At 52.7% G+C, this 22,777-nt stretch overlaps 1 protein-coding gene and 1 long non-coding RNA gene across 2 annotated transcripts in view; both read left to right on the plus strand.

The window, feature by feature from the left end:
- The first annotated feature begins 1,076 nt into the window (after window positions 1-1,076).
- LOC123582998 lies at window positions 1,077-6,019 on the plus strand. The gene is made up of 3 exons (XR_006704690.1): window positions 1,077-1,560; window positions 1,744-1,833; window positions 5,202-6,019. It is a non-coding gene; the product is annotated as an uncharacterized LOC123582998 (long non-coding RNA).
- A 9,880-nt stretch (window positions 6,020-15,899) lies between these two features.
- ONECUT1 (one cut homeobox 1) overlaps window positions 15,900-22,777 on the plus strand; it is a 46,136-nt gene continuing 39,258 nt past the window's right edge. The window contains exon 1 of the mRNA XM_045449697.1: window positions 15,900-17,467. Coding sequence (XP_045305653.1) covers window positions 16,363-17,467 — 1,105 coding nt within the window. The 5' untranslated portion in view covers window positions 15,900-16,362. The remainder of the gene's footprint in view (window positions 17,468-22,777) is intronic.

The following is a 22,777-nucleotide window of genomic DNA, read 5'->3' on the forward strand; positions in this document are numbered from 1 at the left end:
GAAGCGGCCGAAGCGGGACAAAACCGCGTCTTCTTTGCCGAAAGGCCTAAGTTCCAACATCCTCGGGACCCGCAGCCTCGTGGTCGGGAGCCTGTGTGGCCTAAGGCCAGCAAGCCATTGTCCAATCTCAGGAAGCCCACCTCCAGGCCTGGCCCTCCCTCCAGGGCCCGCAAGGAGGCCGGATTCCGGGCGGACCGCTCTACCGCACGCGGCCTGCCCTAAGCCGCAAGGAGTGCCTTCGCGCGAGCGCGGTTCCCGGCCGAAAGCCACTCGAGCCTCGCTGTTCCCGAAGGTCCCTGCGCCTCCCGGGCTAATACCTGAGAGCTGGAATCTCAAAACCATCCCACTGCGGGGAGCTTTTGGGATAATAAGGTAAAAGATGGGAGCCCAGAAAGACGCCCGGCGGCACCACGCCTAGCCACGCTGCCTCAGCCCTCTGCCCGCGCTCTAGTGTCCTTTTATTATTATTTTTTTTTTAAATAAAAGCTGCGAGTCCTACAATTACTAGGATTACAGTGAGCGGGTATTGATCTGTAGCCAGCATTGTAGGATCAAGCAGGCGGGCGGAGGCAGACATCTCCGCCCCCACCCCTCGTCGCCATCTAGTCCAGCAAAGCGCTAAAAAAACGTTTCTAAATGTTTGATTTCAGACGCACCGTCAACACCTGCTGCAAAAGAATGACCCTCCCCCCACCCTGTCCTACCCACCAGAGCGGCCACACCTCCTTCCCTCCACCCGTGGGCCTCCCAGGCCCGAGCCAGCTACGCCACCACCTTCAGCCTTCCCCCCCCCCCCCGCCGCTTTTTTTTTAATTACTGAGGGAAAATATACACATAAGCAAAAAAAAAAAAAAAAAAAAAAAGAAAGAAAGAAAGGAAAAAGAAAAGAAAAAAAAAAAACCTCTCTGGCAGGCCGAGAGGGGGTGGTGAGAAGGCCAGGGAAGGCGGTAATGCAACCCTAATGCACAGATAGCTGACATCAACTTCCGTCAGGCAGCTCCTGAAGATCGAACCTTTCGATTGTAACTGGGACAATTTGCATAGTGATTCCCTTTCAGAGCTTTCCCGGGTCCATAACAAGCCCAGGCAGCTATTCAAATGCAAGTTGCAACCCCAAATGCGAGGGTGGCCTGACCAAAAGGAGCCACCCGGCTCCTGGGAGAAGCGAGACCCGTGCTGCGGTTCTCATCCTTCTCTGTTCTTCCTTTTCTCTTTCTCTTCTCCGGTTCCTGATTTAGCTGGGAGCTGTTTATTTATGGCTGCAAATGTGTGTGTGCGAGGGAGAGGGAGAATTGATCTTTGCCTGGATTTAAAGATGGAGCCGAAGGCGCTGGAGGGAATTTGGGTTTGTGCGTCTGGCTCAAACCCTGCGCGCCAAAGGGGGCCGTTTGGCACGGAGCCCGAGGTCTTTCTTTCTCGCACCCCTCACCTCGCGACCCTGCAGGAATCCGCGGGCCCAGGAGCGGCCTGACTGACCCACCTGCCCCGGGCTGAGCTGTCGAGAAAGGCTTCATGGAGGGGGCCAACCCGTCCCGGTCTTTAAAATGAGCACAATAAAAGGTATCACCTGCGACATGTGCGGATTATTTTTTCTTAGGGTTCATTGACGCGGGAGCGGGGTGGGGCGGCTTATAGGTTCTGAGGTGGGGGGAATTAGGGTGCCTGAAATTAGACTCCCCAGTTTCCCGGTTTCTTTCACATTTGAAATTATGCAGATTGACTCTCGTTTCCCTCCCTCCTTAGGGGGGCAAATCCTCCAACGCGAACCTGATCGCTTGTCACAGAAGCAACTTGCCATGAAATCCGCTAATGCGCCGCGACTCGCCCACCGGGGTAAGCCAGTCTCACAAGCGCGTGCGGGGGGAGGGGGGTGGGTAAGCCGGGGCAGGGGCTCCAGGGGCCCTGCCATTCAGGTCCACTGCTGAGCTTGTGGCCACGCAAACAGGGTGGGAGCCGAGGACGGAGGGCAGAAGCCGTGTCACGGCCTGGGTGCCGAGCGGGGGCGCCCCCCTCCCGCCTGCCCTCCCAGCCACGACCGCTAACGGGTCCTCCTGGCGAGTTTAAAGTAGCAAATGAGGGCAGGGAGGAGGACTCCCAAGCAGGGAGTAAATATCCCGGCGTGCCCAGCTGGGTGGCCGGTACGCGAGCGCGTATGCGGTTTGTGCGCGGTTCTCCTGCGAAGCAGCGTGAGGATGCAGAACAGCACCTGCATTGGTGCGCGTTGTGGAACTGGAGCCCTCGGAATTCACATACGGGGGTAGTGGGGAATTACCCCGATTGGAACTTGTCTCCACATCCCTAGAGAGCTTCCCGCTTTCTGAATCTCCCAGGTTGTTCGGTTGGCTCTCCAAATTCAGCCCAAACCTGCTAAAGATGATCACAGGCCACTATTCTTGCAGCACTGACCATTATCTCAGTGGCAGAACCAGCTTCTCTGGTGAGAGAGCAAAAAGCGGCGGCTAAATTTATTTTCTTTCTTTTCTTTTCTTTCTTTTCTTTTTTTGAAGTTGTGAGAAATTGTAGGCTTCTTAAACCCTTAGAAGCAGCCGAACACATGTTTGCCCATGTTCTTTGCTTATATTGGTTCCGGTGCTGGAAGCTGTCAATCCATGAGCTTTTTCGTTGTACTCGTTCTATGCAGAGCACTCGGGATATTTTTCTCATCTTTTAAACCTTTGTATCTTAAAAAATATATAGAATGCTCTCCTGATTGTTTCATAATAGGTTTCTTAAAGACTAGATATGTAGAGGGAGTGTTTGGGATTGAATGGTAAAAAAAGCAGACTGGAAGGTACAAATAAACCCAGTGCAAATTGAAAACAAATTGAACAAACGAAATGATTATGAAAGAAGATGAGGGAATTAACTAGGCTGGGAAGAATAGGTTTAAGGTCTGAAGTTTGCAGATTTAATGTCCATAGGTAACAAATTGAAAAGAATTAAATCTATGCCTTTGCCTGTGTGTGCACAACCAAAGAGCACACATCCTCCTGGGTATCTTGGTCAAGTGCACATTTATTTCAAGGCATTTCAAAGGGCAATTCAGCTTTGAGATGCTTTCCTGTTTTGGGCAAACTACAACTAGTTAGGTGACCTTTAGTTCTGGGTGGAAAACAATTTAAAATTTATTTCCGGCTGTAGAAAAAAAGTAAAATTTTTACAACTCTGATAGTTAAATTATTACAGGTTTCTAAGGAGTTAATTTGATGTAAATAACCTACTCTTCTGTGAGCACAGGAGTAACTTAGAGGCCTTGGCTACAAGAAGCTTCTGTCTGATGGTGACAGCTTTGTGTGTCTGAGGGGAGTGTGAGGAGGCTCTGAACCTAGCTTTGGGTTTGTTGCATCCCTCTCCCTCTCTTAAAACAGTAACTCAAGATGTAAGTAAAAGTGTTTTCATTTTTTATTGATCCTGCTAACATCTTTCATTATCCAGCATGTAGCCACAGCAAATTATTGCTCATTTGATACCGAGAATTCTATTGACCATCGCTTTCATTGGAGAGAGAATTCTAACTACTCTGCTGCTGTATAGTCAGTCAAAGCTAAGGCTGAGGATGTTCCTCTGCTAAAACTGAAGTAAATTGAGCCCTCTGCCTCCAGGAATTGATGGAGATATGTTCATTACATTGGGCCACGTGAACATGCATAGAAATCTGCTTTTTACTCTGCTGACCTTGCCCCCATTCATGCAAAAGGTCGGCCCCTTTGGAACAGATCTGCCGTCTTGGAGGGCTAGGTATTCGTTTGCCTCTCCTGGATCCCTTGTGACAACTTCTTTCCAGTTCTGACCAGGGTTGGAGCAAAGGAAATGATGCAATGATGCAAAGGAAGCCTGCTCCTGTGGTCAATCCTGTGCTCAAAACCAGTCCAATTTGGACACTTACAGAAATCATTAAACCCCACCCTCACCAAAATAAAAATAAATCTCCTAAAATATCCAGATGAGTGACTTTATGGTCTGGATATGATTTTTTAAATTAAACTGAATGCCCCCCCCCAAACACACACACCAAGACCCCACCTTATCAGACAGGGCTAAGTAGGGGAGGAGGGAGCTCTGAGATCAGCATCTGTTCTGTCTTTGGTTGGCAATGGGCATCCAAAAGAGAATGATGGGCCAGGCGAATCCTGCGCTCACCTCACACCAGAAGCCAAGCAGGTGGAACCTCAAGCCTAGTGAAGGAGTGAAGGTCTGACCTTTGACCTGGAACCCTCAGCTCTGGGACTCTCAAGGCTGGAGACAGAGGCCAGTAAGGAAAAGAGGCTGGAGAGACGGACAGGGATAGGAGACTGCCGGGTTTGTTCCCTGAGAAGCTGGTAGATGAATCTGCCTTGACACAGGAAGGAGCTGGAGCTACCACACAGCAGAGGCCACCCAATGCCCCAATCCTCATTCGGCCTTCCTCCTTCCAAAGGCAGCCTCCTCTAGCCCTGCCTGTCAGGACCCAGGGCCTTCACCTCCTCTCTTTGGGCATCTCCCGGCAAGGTGCCTGACTCGAGGGTACGCTGGATGGGCCGGACAGGGCAGAGAGCAGCATCGAGCCCGATACCGAAAGAAGGCTAAGCTGTTGGGGCTGGACTGCTGCTAGCCCAGTTTCGGCACCTAGCCGGGCCTGTCAGATTTCCAAATAACAAGCAATCCATGCCGGCTTCACCTTAAGCCCTCAACCGGGAGAAGAGGCCAAACGACCTTGGAGAAGCCACGTCCCTGGGGACTCCATAGAAGAGAGGGTTAGGTTAGGTTTCATTTCAGAAACCTCCAGGAGATAAATCCTCCAGGTTCCAGAACAAAAGGAGAGCCAATTAACGACTTTAACAAATGAATCCGCGGCTTGTGCAACCCATTAAACAGAACCAGCTCCAAATCGGAAGGCGCGGGGGAATTCTAAGGGACCTGGCTTGGTAGTTATTTTCCTAATTGTGCTAAGTGCTCTTGAAGCTATTCACACTCTCTCGCAGGCCACGCTCCATGAACCTTAGTGCGCGGTTGGGAGCCACTTTGTTCTAGAACAAGGCAGTGAACGAGTGGGAGCCTGCTCTGGGCACGCTGGTCTCTGACTGAAGAGCAGAAGCTGAGAGATGAGGGTAGATTCTAACTTGGCTACTGGGGGTAAAGGTAAGGGAGAGGGAAATGAATTTGAGACGAGATTTACATGGTGGATTTTTTTTTTCTGGTTTTTCTTTTTGTTTTTAACGTAGATAAATACCCGCCGGCGTTGGTGTAACCAGCGCACGCCCAATACACTCGTATTCCTCGAATGCGCTCATCGCCGGCCACACTTGGAGAATCCAGTGCAGAGGTTTCCGAAACCCCATTTTCCTGATTGCAGCCCAGACTCTGGAAACCCACGAACCTTCGGGGGAAGGGAGCCTGTTCCGGGCCAAGCGGAGGGTCAGGCGCGAGCGCGGGCCAAGCAGAGGGTCAGGAGCGAGCGCGCACATGCACACACACACGCGCGCGCACACACACATACGCACACGGATGTATACACGCACTAGGACTGCGATGGAAGATGCAGGGTGGCTGGACGAGGATCTGGGAGGCTACGACTGAGGGAAGGCTCTGGCGCTGCCAGACCTGTGCAACCTCTAAAGCAGTGTCATCCTTAGAGTTATTTAGGAGAACAAGACCTGGGACATGGGTTTGAGTTAAAGAAATTAGGGGCAAGGTACAGATGGCCCAGCACATCTTTAGAATGAAGCAGAACTGAGAACTGAGGAAGCTAGACCCGCACTGCTGTAAACTGAAGGTTAGGAAATATAATACCCTCACACACAGCAGCAGCACATGTCTCTGATGGCTGGCGAGCTCATCCCTGAGCAAGGGGTCTCTGGCCTCGCCACTGAGCTTCACAAATGCCCTTTCAGCCTCCTCCAGGTTTTGCCAGGCAAATGAAATGAGCAGAACACCATAGTAAATTATTTTGTTCAGCCCTCTGTCTTTTTATGAGAATAAAAGGCAACACTTTGTCATTTTTAATCGTATAAGCAGACAATAAACCTAATTTCGATATTGATTTTTTCCAGAATCAAGTGATTTTGTGCAGTGTCTGTTGTGTTTCCTTTCCAAGGAATGGCCGCTTGCTGGTAGATTGTGTGGGTATAATGCTGCATCTACGCAGCGGGCGATTATCTGTAACATGCAGTTGATGGTGGACTTTGAAGCCAGATAGGTGAGAGGTGGCTCTTCCCGGATGGCAGGAAGTTTCGTTTTTGTCTAATTATCTAGATAATGGTTTCAACTGGGCTGCCTCTAGAGCCCTAGGGTAGATTTAAGGCTCTCGGCTGGCAGTTTTACGAGTTATGGCCTCAGAGATTCACTTTAATTTTTTTCAAAATATAGCCAAATAAATAAAAGTAAAAACAACAACCTAAGATTCTTGCTAATATCAGGGGCCCAGATGGCACCCGGAGGAGCATTAGCAAGGGGAGCACACTCTCCCTGTTTGTCGAGTTCCAAGCCTGGGAAAGGGGTGCCACTGAGCCAGCTGGACATGGCCACTGCAAAGACTCAGCTGAAAGTGTCAGGGGATACCTGTTACAGCAAAAGGGCCTAGAGGGTGCTCCCTCTGCATTCTGGAGCTCACTTGCCTCTTTTCTTTAAAAAAAAAAAAAATTATTTGATGTCTGTGCAGAATACAGTGAGCACCTTTCATAGGAAAGTCTTGAGGTGCAGAGAAGTAGACCAGGCCTCTCTGCTATAGAAGGAAGAGAAGGAAGAAGGAAATGAGAGAAGAAAGCTTCAGAGGAAAAAAATAATGAGAATAGAAAGGGAGAGGGAGAAAAGAAGGAAGGTAGCAGAAAATTAAAAAGGAGAGGTGGAGAGGAAAGAATAGAAGGAAGGGGGAGGGAAATAAAAAGAAGTGAAAAAGATGGTGAAGGACAGGAAGAAAAGAAAAGAAGGAAGAAAAACAAAATTTAAAAGAACTAAAAATACAAAAATACCCCATCCTTTGCAGGAAACTGTAGTTGACCTGGAACATTTCCTGTGGCTCCATCCAGGTGGCTCCTACTCCCTCCTGAAACGGAGAACAAATGACTGGCCCAAGCATAAATTAAAAGCCTCCCAACTTCCTACTCTAATCCAAAAGACCAGACTCAAAACCAACCAGACTGAGTCATAAGGGGAGGACCTACTATCCTAGCATCTTTTATAAGGATGCCCTTATAATTAGCAGGGAGGGGTCGCCCTCCCCCCCCCCCCCCTTCCGCGTGCAAACGCCTGGGACCCTGCCTATGGGAGGGGACCTGGTAGCCCTATGCCCCCCCCCCCCCCACGCAGGGTGTGGGGGTGGAACCTCGGGCCTGAGAGTGACCCTGGGGCTTTGACCTTTCCCTGCCGTCCTCCAGGGTCAGTATTTAACCTTTCGCTCCCTGGTTCCTGCCCTCGGCTAGGGAGAAAGGGAAAGTGGGTCGATATTTGGGACCAGCCAGGAAGAGGGGGGAGGTGCCCAGGCCGCTTTGCTGGAGGATGCGTCCCAAACCTGAGCGCTCACACCACTCCCCACGCTTAGGAAACCGAGCCTCGAGGATCCTGCACTTGCCCGGCGCTGGATGCCAAGGCCCAGTTACACCCCGTGCCTGGTAAAGAACCCCTTGAGGCATGGAGGAGTTGCGTGAGCGTCATTCCCAGTTTTCCTGCCCTGTTTAGAACAGTTTCTCTTCAACCAAACTAATCCCTTCTTAGACATGAGCCACCCGTTCGCATGTGGGGAATACGGAGAGCCTTAGCCAGATGGACTGGAGGCGACAGTGTGGAAATCAGACCTGTGAGCTCCCCCCCACCCCAAGCCAAAAGTATTTGACGCTTGACGCTTCTATGGGAACGGGTGCCAAGAGGACCAGTGAAGAAATCGGGCCAAAGTCCGGGCTTCCGGGCCCCAATGACTGCTTCACTGTCCCTGCTGGGACAGCAGAGGCCAGCCTCGCTCCTGACACATTCCACTAACTTCCAAAAGCGCCTGCGACCAGCGCCCCAGAGGGCTCTCCTGGCGGAGGTGGGGGAAGGTGGGCTGCAAACCGGAGGCTGCAGAGGCGAGCAGAGGGCCCTCCACTCCCCAGCTCCCCGCGGCTTAGGGTTTTCGCGGTCTCCCCAGCTGGAGCCGGGGCCGCCAGGAGCCAGAGCGTTAGGTTCAAATGCATCAAGACTCTGAAGTCATTTATCCGGTTTCATAAATAATTTTCTTATTACACTTAAGCCCGATTCCTGCCCCCTTCCCATTTTTATTGCGGGGTTTCAGCGGCTAAAAAGTTTCTAAGTCGTGTGGGCCGTTGTTTTCCTTTTTCCATCATTAACATCATTAATATACGCTATCAATAACCCTGTCGTTCGGAGCCGAGTTTCACGGTATTGATCCACGCAGCTATTCATCTCTGCCATGCAAGACACGGAATAATTTTCGCATTACAGTAGCTTGGATTTGCTTTTAATTCATATTTAAAGCTGCAACCGGCTCGGTGGAGCGCTCTGCGAAAGACTAGAGGCGCCTAATTAATAATAAGTTAGAAACGAAGGAAGGCACTGGCGAATAAATAATTAATACAGACATCTATGTCTCTTTGAATATTGCTCCTTTAAAAATTTAGACTTACCAGGACCATACTGTAAGTCTGCAATTTATATTGCGGGGATGATTTAAGAAAGCTATTTTTTTTCCTTGAAATACTATGCTAAATTATTTACAGTGTTTTGCAAACCTAAGTTCCTTCATTAGCTAGCCCCTCTGGTTTGTTCCTTCCAGGTGGAAAACACCAATTTTTTTAAATAATCATAATAAGGATCGTAAAAATCTCCCAGCAAAAACCACCATTTGCGATTAGCTGCAAGTGGCAAGGGTGGAAGCAGATTGGCCCAGAAAGTCCAATATGGGGTCTCCAGTTCTCTGAGGTCTGGGGGCTGCCTCATAGGGGGTTTTCTTAGGGAAGGCAAACAACAAAATCCAAACTATTGACCAGTGACTTTAGGCATTTGCTGGTACCAGAAGAGACAGAGTTTGAGGTACACTCAGAATCCTCAAAGGGCCTCTGGAAAGAGGTTGGGCTTTGAGGGTTGCAGGTTCTACCCCAAGGCAAAAAAAAAAAAAAAAAAAAAACAGGATTTTTAGAGAAAGGCCATTGAAATCCAGGATTGGATTCCAGGTTAGCCAGCAACTACAGTGGATGAAGAGAAACAGCAAAATTCAAGTGGGTAGAAGTGACTGAAAATCGGGAGCAGTTTTTGTGTGAGAGAGACTAGGATTTGTTTGCAATATTGTTAGCAGTATTGATTTTTTTGTTACTTGGATTAATGTATGTTAAACAGGAAAATACAGGCATTAGTCAAGTACATTATAATCATCTATTGTTGAGAGCAAAATTTTTCAGGTGAGTGCCAGAGACTGGTGACTGTAAGGCACTCCCAGGGACCTCAAGACCACCGAGGCTTAGATTGGGGCAGCCGAGGCCCCCAGGGGCTGGCTGTGTGGGAGAAGGAGGGGGCTTCACAACTCCAGCTCCCTCTTCCTCTCCCCTTTTTAGAATTACAGCCTTATATTTAACCAATCCACTACCCAGGTGTGTCAGGCTTGACCTCTCTCCAAGGGTTAAACGATGATTAGACAAAACGAGAGGTGGAGGCGCTCTTGGCCACCCGGGTCCCTCAAAATTCCTCACCTCGCCCTCCCATCTTCCTTCCAGCCTCCTAGCCCCGCCTCCAGGCCTCCTGGCCCTGGTAACCAACCTTACAACCCTCCTGAATCTTGACCCAGGACTAGGGGCTCCCACATCCCAGCCTTGGTGGCCCGAGGCCGGGCGGGGCGCACAGCTCGCGTGCCTACACAAATACATGCACACACACACACACACACACACACACACACGCACACAGAGGTTAGGCCTGGAAAAAAAAAGACACACGAGGTGGAGAGAGAGACACACGAGCAGCTATTCATGACCGCCTGCAGACCCTCCCAACCCCCTCCCTCCCCCAACCCTTGGGCGTCAACCGGGCTCAGAGAAGCAAGACTCGGAGAAACGACACATTCACACCTCTCTCTCTCTCTCTCTCTCTCTCTCTCTCTCTCTCTCCACCCCCCCCTTTCCTCACACACACATACACAAACACACAAAACACCCCAATCCCTAGGGACGCCGCCCCCACCCCGCAGGCCCTGCTTCCACGGCCCGCTTTCGTGGGTTGGAGGCCAAGGTTGCGCTCTCAGATTTTCTTCTCAAGGCCCCTCCTGCGCCCTGGGTCACCATATTTATGTGGCAAGACACTGCGACGCACGCACGCCCCGCCGCCCAGGTGAAAGTCTTTTCCGAACTCTGGGGAAGCTAACTGGCACTCCCAGGACCCCTTGGGCCTCGGGTGGTCTTGGGTGGCTCGGGTGGCTCGGGTGGCTCGGGTGGAGACGGGAAAGTGAGCTTCAGGGTCAGAGGGTGAAGATCCGAGGAACAGATTTCTGGGCCCCAGAGATTTAATAATCCTGCGCCGGAATGGCGCGCGGGCCAAAGGCTGGCGCACTCGCTCAGAGCACGAGGGGTCCCATACTCCGAGGATGGGTTCGCGCGCAAGTCAGGGAGTGAAGGGACGAGGAAGCCGAGACTAGCAATGTGGACAGGGCCAGATGGGCAAGAAAAGAAAGAAGAGCGGAAAATATGAAGGGGAAACGACAGATGAAGGAAGGGAGGGAACAGGGAGGCTCGGCCAGGAGAAAACAAAGGGCCCTGAGGGGGCCCGGCTGAGCGTGGAGGGAAGCGCCGTCAAGGGGTGGGGAGCCCGGAACACCGGCGTTTCATTTTTAAATCTTCTAGGTGTCTGCGGGTCAAATAAAGACAAGGGCAGTAACGATTATTCTGTTAAATCTATGGTACTTGACTGCGCAAACACTAATTGATTAGACACCAAAATGATTTGTTTAAAGAGTTTTCCTTCCCAAGTGCAGCTGTTCTCGGCCCGGGTAGACGTTATCCTGCGAGGCTGCGGAGAAGCCCGCCAAGTGGGCTGTGCGCCCGACCGCAGAGCCTGCAATCTACATGGTGTAAGGGTGGTTGGTCCCAGTCTCTCCAGTCTCAGGCTGGGCCGAAACCTGCGACTTTCACCCCTGTGTTCATCATGCCTGGAGGCTGGTGCATCGGAGACCGTCGTGAGCCAACTTTGTCCTCGGCCAGCCCTCTTTGTTCCGAGTTCTACTCACTTCGAGTCACTTTGCCTTGCACCAAAAGGGACCCTTCTCCCTTGTCCCGGTCCTCCCTAGCCCCCAGCACTGCTACTTTCTACCCGCACCCCCCCCCCAGCGTGGCTAATCCAGAAAGGGAAGAGGAGCCTTTTAAGCATCGCCCCAAAACTGAAAAAATTCGTCGTCCTCCGCAGCCGTTATAGGTCTCTCCTTGTGATATGCTTCAACCATACAGAGATAAGACCAAGGAAATCCACGGAAGGGTTGGCGAGAGAAGGCCAACTCTCCCGGAATAGAGCTGACCGCGTCCAGCGCCTGGTGCTCTGGCCAGAGCGTCACCCAGAAGCTTTGAACCCTTCCCGCAGCCCCATGGAATCAGGACACCCCTTTTCCCTTCAGCGCTCTGATGCCTTAATAAGCCCTCGCCAGAGTGGAATGGATTTAAGCCCATGAGAATCCGCCTCTGGCTTACAAGATGGCCCAAGAGAGGAAGTAATCAGAGATGCTCTATCAGGACCGCTGACATCCTGAGACCACTGCCTCTCGCATCTCCTGGAACACAACCCTTGAACCTTCTAGAACCCCGAGTCAGGAGGGGTTGGCACGGGCCCTTCTCCAGTGCATCTTCTCTTTAGGACTTAGAAGGAGTGGATAGGAAATGAAACAAAGGCGAATGCAAAAGTACAGTTATATATATATATATATATATATATATATATATATATATATATACACACACTCATAGACACACATATTATATATTGTCATGGGCAAAACCCGTAATTTAGTTTGTTAGGTTTTCTTTTTCTTTAAAAAGGGAAAAAAGTTAACCTAAGAGATGAATAAAAACTATATGCTAAATAGAAGATCAAAGGTTGACAAAGAGGGCTAGAATAATTGGTTACCACTTCCTCGGCCCCCAGAGAGGGGGGAGAAGCCACTGACTAATTTAAAAAAATGGTTTTCAATAGTGAATCACCAGGTCACTTCTGAATTTTTTGGTGTTCTATTCTAAACTAACAGCAATTTTCTGAATAAAATTCCTACAGAGGTGTAAAGGACAGGAGAGGCTGGCAGGAAGCATCCAGGGCCAAACACTTCACTCCACAGTTATCAAGTTCCCTACTGTTGCCAGACCCCATAGAAATGGTTCCTCACCAGGAGTTTAATTTTAGACTTGCTACAGGCATCAGAAATTCTGGTGAGTTACATTCTGAGGCTCTAGCCAAGGAGTCAGCCTCCCCTGGAGCCCTGGATGGGAGAATCTGCCCTTGACACCAGGTTTGCTGTTTGTATGGTCAACAAATAGGAAGTAAACATTTAATGGCTCAGAGGGGCTAGAGACATTTTTTTGGAATGGTCCTAAAAACTAGAACTGAGCCAGGTTACATCTCTATAACTCACAAGAAGAACTAACACAGGAATTCTGAAACTTATGGAAGGTTCTGAGAGAATTTTGTGTGGCCAGCATTTGGAGAAATGGCCTTATTCCCAGTCTCTCTTCTAAGCATGGTAGAGTTACATGGCAAGCTGTGGCCCACTCAGTACAAGAAGGACTGTATCTGCCCAACCACTGCCACCCAACATTTACAAAATAAGCAGTCTGAAAATCTTGTTTCTGCACTGAAAATATTGCCACTAACAAACATTTCTTTCTTCTTAAATATATACATGTATGTAATTTCGTGGTGGTGATTGGCCCTTTTTTTTTTTTTTTCATTAATTTCCATGCTTCTACTCAAAATCTAACCGGCTGACAGTAAGCCCTCCCCTTAAATTTCTTGACTGTCATAAAAAATTGAACAGCATCCTGTAATTGTATACACTGACCAGCCAAGTAGTTTTAAGGGGCCCCTCTTGAGCTCTAATTATTTCTTTACCCATAGTGCACCTGACGGGTACCAGGCATTGTGTTGGCACTGGAAGGTGGGGTGGGGGGGAAGCAAGAGAGGAACAAAATGATGAAAAGCTATCGCAGCCCTCCAGCAGTTGGCAATCCATCTAGTGTCTGTCACACACACACACACACACACACACACGTATATTCACCTTAACTAAGCTTAAGAGCATCCTTCCCACTCATCACCCATCCTTAGTAACAGGAAAATTTTCCAAAAGGTCGAATAAGAATACAATGTTTCTTTAAAAACCATTGCAATTTGGGTCAACTACAGGTAAACAATGGTTATGAGAGGTGTGAAAAGCCAAGAAAGATTAGGGAGATTTGCAAACCAAAAGCAAGTCCTGTACACACATTACTTTAACATACATAACACTTATACAGATCTTTCCTTTGACTTCTCCTTTAGAGACCAAGACTGAACCAGACCCTCTTTTTGTAGGGGGTGGGGGCCAATGTTGAGCTCACCTGATCCCAGCCCTCTTCATAGGCTCCAGGGGCCCAGCTGGGAACCACACATGGAGAGTTTCCAAGATCAAGTCCCTAATTACTTACACAAAGAGAAAACCATGAACACTTTGTGCACTTGGTGATATTCACTTCTTTTTTTTAACAAACTGTCTTTTGGGAAGAGAGTTGTCATAAGGGCAAATCAATCATTTCAAGGGGATTAAAATATGTGCGGGTGGGGAGGATACACAATGGTTTATCTCAAAGGTTTAGCTCAAAGACAGCCTGCTACGGTAAGCTATTGTCTGGTCTCATATGAGAGCTACGTACTCTATGTTGTAAGAAAAGAGAACAGAAACAATAAGGAACCAAGGATACAGCTTCCCACCAATATATTGTGATTCAGTAGGCAGAAACTGTGTTTTATGCTTTTGTGTGTGTGTGTGTGTGTGTGTGTGTGTGTGTGTATGAATAGTTTAGGTGTAGATATAAGTTTAAATAGAGTAACTGTGTTCCCTGACTTTCTTTATGTCAGTGTGTTCCCCCCCCCCCCAAAAAAAAACTTTTCTTTTCTGGGGGCGTTAAATTCCTAAATGTTCACTGTGCAGGTAGACACTAAGTCCTCCAAGATGCATTCCCATTTCCTGGGCCTCCACAAGCATTATTTGGACAAGATAGGCATGCCTCTGGTGATGAAACCAACCAGATTAACCAATCCCAGGACATGACCACTTTCAAGGAAGTCAAGTTGGACTGTACCCACTGGCCTTAATCTACCTGGATCATGATGTTGCCCTGGTTTTGTCAGGGAACTAGATAAAGAGATGGGCCTGCTCATGCCTTAGCTGATTGGAAGTTTCTCCCAAGGATTGTGTGGCTCAAGTGTTTGCTTAGGGGACTCAGTCACCACTACTCCCCCTACCTCAGCCCTGGCCTCTCCTAGGGTCTAAGAACATTTTCAGCAGAGACACTGCTGGTGGGCTCTGATTAAGTGCCCCAGGAAAGGAACGTACAGTCTAAGTTTGGCCCAGAGAAGGCCACACACGCTTTGTTCCACATCCAGGTCCAGATAACCCAGGCTCTGAGAGCCTGTCCCCCATTGTGACCACTGCTTGCCTGGGGCTGAGGCTCGGCGCTGACCCGGTCGTAACTGCCAAGGGCTGGACAATGGGCACATCTGTCCTTTCTCTGAGGGATGAAAGCACCTAAGCAGACAAGGCTCTGCCTTTTGTTACGGATTTTTTTTCCTCTCTTTTGTAAATGAAAGAAAGCCTCGGCATGTGGTAGCCGGGTGTACGTCCCACACTGGGGGCCTCCCCACGCGTCCCCACCAAGCCCAAGGACCAGGTTCGATTCCAGATTGGAGCGTGATTGTGGGAAGCGGACAATTACGCCCGAGGCTGAATTGATTTTCAAATCTGGAGGCTTCTCTCGGGGACGCCGGGAAGAGGGCGTCCCTACGGGCCAAGCGGAGACCGGCGCGCCAGGTCCACACTGCCGGCGTCAGTTCTTCCCACAAGCAGCGTCCTCTGGGTGTTTCACCACGAGGGCCTTAGAGCAACCGCAGAACAGCTCGCGCCTCGGCAGCCCCACCAGCACCCAGAAGTTAACGTGGGAACCCACCAGAGCACTCCCTACCCCCAATACATACACACACACACACACACACACACACACACACACACACACACAGTCATTCGCGAAGTGGCACTCCGCCTTAATTATCAGCTGAGATGAAGAAGGACCCAGGCGGCGGGGGACAGAGAGGTATGGCCGGGCCCGAACTCGTGGCACTGAGCGTTCTCCTCTCCCGTGCGTGTAAGAGGAAGGGTGGGCAGAGGATTATCAGGAAGGATGGAGATTGTCGGGTCAACAGGCACCAAGCTGACCAAGGCATTTAAGATATTTGCTTCTACTCCCTCCAAAGAGGCCAAGCGTTTGAGGATGGGGAAAGCGCGGACTCCCAGAAGCCCTCTGGGGAAAAGCTTGGTAGACCAGAGTGTAAGGAGTAACGACACTGGCTGAGGCTCTCTGGGCAATCTACACCGAGAAGCAGCAACTGGACGGAGGGGTGAGGGCTCTCCAGGCGTAGCGCGCCTCCCGGGATGGGAGCCCAGGAAACGTTGCTGGGTGAAAGCGCTCCCCAGCCAGAGAGCCGAGAGGGGTGCAAGTCTCCAGCGGTTGCGTTGGCCTCCCCAGGTCGCGGTCCACGCCAGGCCTTCGCACGTGCGCGCCGCTCCAGGGCCACCCAGAGCCGCTGTTAAGGCGCGGAGCCCCCCTTCCATCATTTGTATGGGGACGTCACGGGCCTACCGCGCGGTGGCCGAGGGGGCGGAGCCGAGCCGCGCGCCTGCGCGCAGAGCCCGGCGGGCGTGAGGGCGGGCCGCGGCGGCGGCGGCGGCGGCGGCGGCGGCAGCGGCGGCGGAACCGCGGCCACAGAGTCTGCAACAGTAACCGAGCCATGGCTGGAGCTGGCCAGCGGCGCGGGCAAAAAGCAGCCGCCGAAGACGCGCGGGCTGCGTCAGGGGAGCCGGGGGCCTCAGAATTCTAAGAAGGAAAGGGCGAGAGGGGGCCAGGGGCGGGCGGGCTGGGGGCTCCGCGCTCGCCCAACGGCACGGATCCTTTTTGGAAATTAATATTTAAAAAAAAGCCGAGGACGCAGAGGGGAAGGTGGGGGCAAGAGGGAAGGCGAGACACTCAGAGAGGGAGACAGAGCCCCACAGTGAGAGGAAGGAAGGCAGGCAGGCAACAGTCGCCGGCAGCCGATGTGAAGACCGGACTGCGTGCGCCCTTCGCCGCCTTTGCCCGGCCTCATCGATGTTGTGTCCGCCGCCCGCTCGCCCGGATCACGATGAACGCGCAGTTGACCATGGAGGCGATCGGCGAGCTGCACGGGGTGAGCCATGAGCCAGTGCCCGCTCCTGCCGACCTCCTGGGCGGCAGTCCCCACGCGCGAAGCTCCGTGGCGCACCGTGGCAGCCACTTGCCCCCCGCGCACCCTCGTTCCATGGGCATGGCGTCCTTGCTGGACGGCGGCGGCGGCGGCGGCGATTACCACCACCACCACCGGGCCCCCGAGCACAGCCTGGCCGGCCCCCTGCACCCCACTATGACCATGGCCTGCGAGACTCCCCCAGGTATGAGCATGCCCACCACCTACACCACCTTAACCCCTCTGCAGCCGCTGCCGCCCATCTCCACCGTCTCGGACAAGTTCCCCCACCATCACCACCACCACCATCACCACCACCACCCGCACCACCACCAGCGCCTGGCGGGCAACGTGAGCGGTAGCTTCACGCTCATGCGGGACGAGCGCGGGCTGGCCTCCATGAATAACCTCTATACCCCCTACCACAAGGACGTGGCCGGCATGGGCCAGAGCCTCTCGCCCCTCTCCAGCTCCGGGCTCGGCGGCATCCACAACTCCCAGCAAGGGCTCCCTCACTATGCCCACCCGGGCGCCGCTATGCCCACTGACAAGATGCTCACCCCCAACGGCTTCGAAGCCCACCACCCGGCCATGCTCGGCCGTCACGGGGAGCAGCACCTCACGCCCACTTCGGCTGGCATGGTGCCCATCAACGGCCTTCCTCCGCACCACCCTCACGCCCACCTGAACGCCCAGGGCCACGGGCAGCTCCTGGGCACGGCCCGGGAACCCAACCCTTCGGTGACCGGCGCACAGGTCAGCAATGGAAGTAATTCAGGGCAGATGGAAGAGATCAATACCAAAGAGGTGGCGCAGCGTATCACCACCGAGCTCAAGCGCTATAGCATCCCACAGGCCATCTTCGCGCAGAGGGTGCTCTGCCGCTCCCAAGGGACCCTCTCGGACCTGCTGCGCAACCCCAAACCCTGGAGCAAACTCAAGTCCGGACGGGAGACCTTTAGGAGGATGTGGAAGTGGCTGCAGGAGCCCGAGTTCCAGCGCATGTCTGCGCTCCGCTTGGCAGGTGAGCCGGCCAAGGAGCTGGGCGCGTGGGGGAGATCAGAGGTTGGGGAAGCTGAAGGGGCCGAAGAAGGGAGGGAAAAGAGAGGGTTGGGCACGCTTCATCCCATTCTCCTTCCCCCCCCAGAAGGGAGGGGGGTTCCCCTGGGCCTGGAAGAGCCAGCACACGGCTCCCAGGTGCAGACCGCCTCCTCCAGAACTCAGTGCATTGGGCTGTGGTAGGCTCCGGGAGCTGAGCGGTACCGCCTGGGCGACTGCGGGAACGGGACGCATTTATGCTGGGAGACAGTGCTGGAAGCGCTCACCGCCGGAGGCGAAGGGAGACCCCGGCACCTGGCTGGATACGTCTGTGCGTCGCTTATCAGTTGGACGCTCCGGGTTTGGGAAGAGGAAGGCGACGAGTGCGTGGAACTGCGCGCAGATTCTGCCAGGCAGTACTCCTGGCACACGCCCGGGTGTTGGGTAGGAGTGTGCAGCAGCTGCCCGCCCACGTTTGGCTGAACTTACGGCGGTGACCCCCTCCGGAGCTTACTCTATTGGCGCGAGGCAGGGGTGGGAGGGATGGGGAGCGCACTCTGAGAGTTTGGGTAAAGGTTCTGAAGCCGACGGAGGGTGTGTTTGGCGCCGACGCTGTGTTAAGAGCACGCACTCTACCCTAGTAACCGGCTGTGGAAGGGAAAGGAAGGCAGATGGTGCCGAGGTAAGGGTGAGTGCGGCTGAGCAGCTAGGGAGCTTACAGCTGAGCCCACGGACCGCCTTTGCTGCCGGCTAGTTTACGACTTCGCATTTCGTTTTTGTTGTTTTGTTTGTTTGTTTCCTCTGCTTTGTGTTTCGAGTGAATCCCCATGCAAGGGGGTGAAAGTGTGGACATGACCCCCAAGTCTGCGAGCAGAGGTCTCCCAGGCGCGAAACCCGGAGGCCCGGTGTTTCTGAGTTGAGCAGGAATGTCTCCTCGGCTCTGCACAGACAGCGCCTAGCTTTCTCAGTTTCTCAAAGCCAAGGTTCAAGGAAAACTCCTGGAAGCAGGCTGAGGGGACAGCTTAGCCCAGGCTGAATCACATTGGAGATTTCAAGCGGATTCGGCGACCCCGGAGGGCAGAGGACACACGGGGAGGTAGAGCCAAGGGCAACCGAGGGCGGACACGGTTTGATGAGACCGGCAGACTTGATTGACTCCTGGGTCCGTGCTACTCCCCCCGCCCCAATCTCAGCCTGGTGCCCTGGCCTGAGTCCTGGCGAAGAGAAAGGTAAAAGCCGGAATGAGGGTTTGTTAATTAACTGATCGTTCTCCATTAATTCGTCCCTGGAGAATGAGAGACAGTCAATCCGCTCAGAGCCGGGGGCACTGAGGCGTTTCACAGTCTAAAATCCAAAGCGAGAGGCCAGAGCCCCCTCCCCCACCTCGTGCGGGCCAATGAGAAGCTAGAGGGAGGCAGGTGCCGGCGTGCCAGTGAGCCTGCGGCGGGAGCCGGATGCTACCCAAAGCGCTCCTAGGGTCTGGGCGCTCCTGGCCTCTCAGCGGTCCTCAGCACTGGCGGAGCCTGTGCCCCGCCAGTTTTTCAAGCCCAGCCCTGCGCTCCTGGTTCCAAGCAATGTCCCCGCGCGGGCTATTACAGCTTGCGCCTGGAAGTCAGGAGAGGGGGGGATAGGACAGGAAGGTTAGGAGAGAGAGATTGACAAGGTGCCCTCCGGGGTTCCCGCGAATCCATTCCCTATCCCTGTGTGCATACACCATATCGCCTGCCACCCGTGTGAGCTGACCAAGACCCTAGGGCAGCTGAAGTTCCACAAGGAGCGGGAGAAACAGCTACCCTTCTCCCTGACTTGCTCTGCCTCTGCAGGAGCCCAAAGTAGTCAGTGCCTTTTTACACGCCTGCGTCAGCCTGGTACTCCGGCTTGAGGACCTTTTAACCAGCAGTGCTCTCACAGGCCCGCCTGTGGGGCAGAGGAAATGGAGGAACGGGGTGGAAATGAAGAGGGATCCCCTCAGGGAAGCTTGGTACTCATCCCCCATCCCCAGCCTGGTGAAGGTGCTTGCTCGAGACTTCAGTGACCGCCTTTCCCTTCTGCGCCGCCCCCCCCCCCCCCCCCCCGCCCGTCGCATCCTGGAAAATCAGACTGACAGGTTCTGCTCAGAGATGACCCCCAGCCCTGGAAACCCGACTTAGTACCGTGATCTGCGCGAGGGCCCTCTGACCTACACGCGTGGGCGCCGCAGTGCTGTTGAGGGAGTAGCACGAGTACTGGGGCCGTCATGTGGGAAGGTTGGGCCAGCCTCACCGGACCCAGAAAGTTATCTAAGGGGCAACGGTCTGGCACCCAGCAGCCAAAGGCGAGTTAAGCTCGGCCCAGGCACGTGGCCTTTTCTTGGGGGGAAAATTTTTTAAAAAAGGAAAATCGGATACTGTGTCAGGACAAGCTTTGGTGCCCAACCCCAAGTGGAATCCATATCTTAGGACCCGGATGGAGCGCTAAATGTTTAATTTTCTTTCTTTAACTTAATTGAAGGGGTTGAAAAGGCTGGGATGGGGACGCTTGCAGAGCGAGCCCAACCGGGAACAATCCCATTATATTGCAGGAACCACGTCCTATTTTAAAGTCACCGAAGAACAAAGAGCCATTCCTTTAACATTTGCATTTCCCGGGTGGGGTGAGGAGGGCGTGAGGCCTTTTCCTGAAGTCTCCAAATAATCTCTAGTAGGCCCCAAGTGCAGATTTAAATGCATTGCAGGACACTTCGGTCGAGGCTGGGGACATTACCGCCATCATCAGCCTCCACGCACAGAGATGCCCCTTGCAGTTTGACTCGCTGTTGCACTAAAGACCCTCAACGTCGTCCCTATCCCGCTGGGTGGTTTTTTTGCAATGATTGGCTTCTCCATCCTCTTCCGGGTGCCCAGGCTCCACGAAGCCTGTTGTGGAGGGTCAAAACCTACACTGGTGCTCGGCCTTTTGGCTGAGATCAAGTGTAAAACCTCCACTCGTGGCAGTGTGTTTGGGGAGGTGCTTTCTCCTTACAATATTACATTGGCTTGGTGGAAGATGGGAGACAGGAGGAAATTCTCACCAAATTAAGTACCTTTAAAAAATCAATATGTGTTCCTTCAACCTAATACTTGCTGCTGCCCCATTAAAGTACACTGCTGCTTCTCATCCTCAGTAGGCGTGGGCGGGCTGGACTGTATGGGTGGGTGGGCGCCTATTAAGACCCTGAGATTAGTTTCCAATTAAAGATTCCGGAAGGCTTTGGCAACAATAGAGGAGCTGTCAGCCTAGGAAGAGGCTGGAATGTGCACTACCCGAGGGTACAGCACCATGGACCCAGGAAGCAAAGCCCAGAGGCCCCAGGCTCAGGCAGGGATGGGTGCCAAGCCCCTTTGACCGTGGGGTACCTGAAAGAAGGGAACCTCCAAACAATGCCAGCCAGGGAGCCTTCCAGATCTCCTGCATCTGGGACTGTACCCCCTTCTTGTCCAGAATTGGCCACAGAAAGACCTGGAGGAGAGCCTGAGTCTGGGGGTATGTATGTAAGGGAGAATGTTCAGCCAGGAAGTGGCCATGAGAAAGTCTCACCGGGACCAACCTGGGCTGTGTTTGCCATAAGTGGCCTTGTGGTCTGGTTGATTGATAACTGGCCTCCTTGCAAGTCCATTTGCTTTTTGTTAATATTTATCCCAGTGGGTGACATTTCAACTGTCCCCTCACATCCCTGGGCCAAGTGAGCCAAGAAGAAGGAGTGAAATGCTGGGCCTTGGGAACCTCACTTCCCCAAATCTCAAAGACTCCCAGGCCAGGAGAAAAACTAGGACTGGGCATATGGGGACATAGGAACTGGAAGAGTTCCTGGGCCCCAAAATAGGAGAAGGTGCCAAATGGACTGGTTCTCTCAAGCCCCACTTCTCACATTGGTGCAGCTTCTCCCAGTCCACTGCAATTCAAACAAAGGGCCTGCGGGCGCGGCCAACCGCATCTTCCTAGCAGCCCAGGAGCCAGTGGGACTGGGGAGGAGGGGCAGTGGTGGAGGAGAAGGGAGCACCTTCTCCCAACATGCAATGGTGGGGGCAGCCAGTTGTCAGGAGGAGACCAGAGGAGTCCCAAAGAACCCTCATTCCCTCAGGGTGAATAGTGGCCATATGCTCAAGGAGTTGACTGTCGACCCCTCCCCAGCCCCACCCCTCCCCACTCCCCCCCCCCCCACACCAGCCCAGCAGGAATCCAAAAGTTCTCATCCTTAGGGACAGTCACCAAAAAGCTCTGCACGGGCCTTTCTCTCAGCCTGGACCTGATCCCTTGAGGGTGTGGGATCCTTCTTATAGTCCCCACTAGGGAACACAGATGCCAGTGAAGCGAGAAAGGAACACTTGGTGTTAAAAAGTGTGCATACAGTGAAGATTGGAGCCAACTATTTGACTGGTGTAGGAATACCTGTTATTGAGGCTTGAGGAAGCCTGGTGGTTATTGTCTGTAACCCTAGTGTTAGCACATGCAGGATGGCTGCTTGAGACAGATAACCCCATTCTGATGGCAGCTGGCTGTCCCACCAGCAGGTGCAGCCCCAGCGCCTTGGAAGTGCCCAAAGGGTGATCAGGATCAGCCAGAGTGATCTGCTGGCCCCAGGGATGTAGTGGTCACTAGAGAGACAGACCCTGTCATAGCTGTTTTGCTACTGGCACTTGGGACAGACTGTGCCAACAATACCTGTGTTGTAACAACAAAGCAACTCGGAGCCCAGGCCGCATCTTTCTTTACCTTCAAGCATTGAGCCTCACTGCCCTGTGCAGAGCTGGAATCCTGCCCTCCCAGATGCCCTCCACTGGGCTCAGCTTCCCCAGGTGGCCTGATGGGTTGTGTGCAGTGATAGCTGCATACGCCCCCTGCAGGCTGCTGCAGCCGGCCACCAAGCAAGCCTCCAGTGTTTCAACATGCTGCGGAGAGGAAAGGGATACTTGCCATGGCTTTGTTTTTAGAACATCGTTATCCTAGTGATTTGCAAAACAGTAATTATTTTTTGATAGGAAAAGGGTGTGAAGGAGGAAGAAAGGGATACATAGTAGATCTGTCTTGGCTCCTGACAATGTCTGGGTGTTACTCCACTAATGAGACAAAATTGCCATGCCCCCCAAAGTGCACCCCAACTCTGACCTCTCGAAACAAAATTCACATTTGGATTTTCTATCCAAATTATACTTTTGCTGGCATGTTTTTGTTTGAGGAAAGCAGGTGACCCCGGTGGTGTGGAGTAGGAGGCTGGTGCTGGGAGATGCAGTACTGGATGTGTGGATTAGTGGTTCCTTTGTTTTGTTGTTTCCCCTTC

Source organism: Leopardus geoffroyi, chromosome B3, assembly GCF_018350155.1.
Source record: "Leopardus geoffroyi isolate Oge1 chromosome B3, O.geoffroyi_Oge1_pat1.0, whole genome shotgun sequence".
Lineage (NCBI taxonomy): Eukaryota > Metazoa > Chordata > Mammalia > Carnivora > Felidae > Leopardus > Leopardus geoffroyi.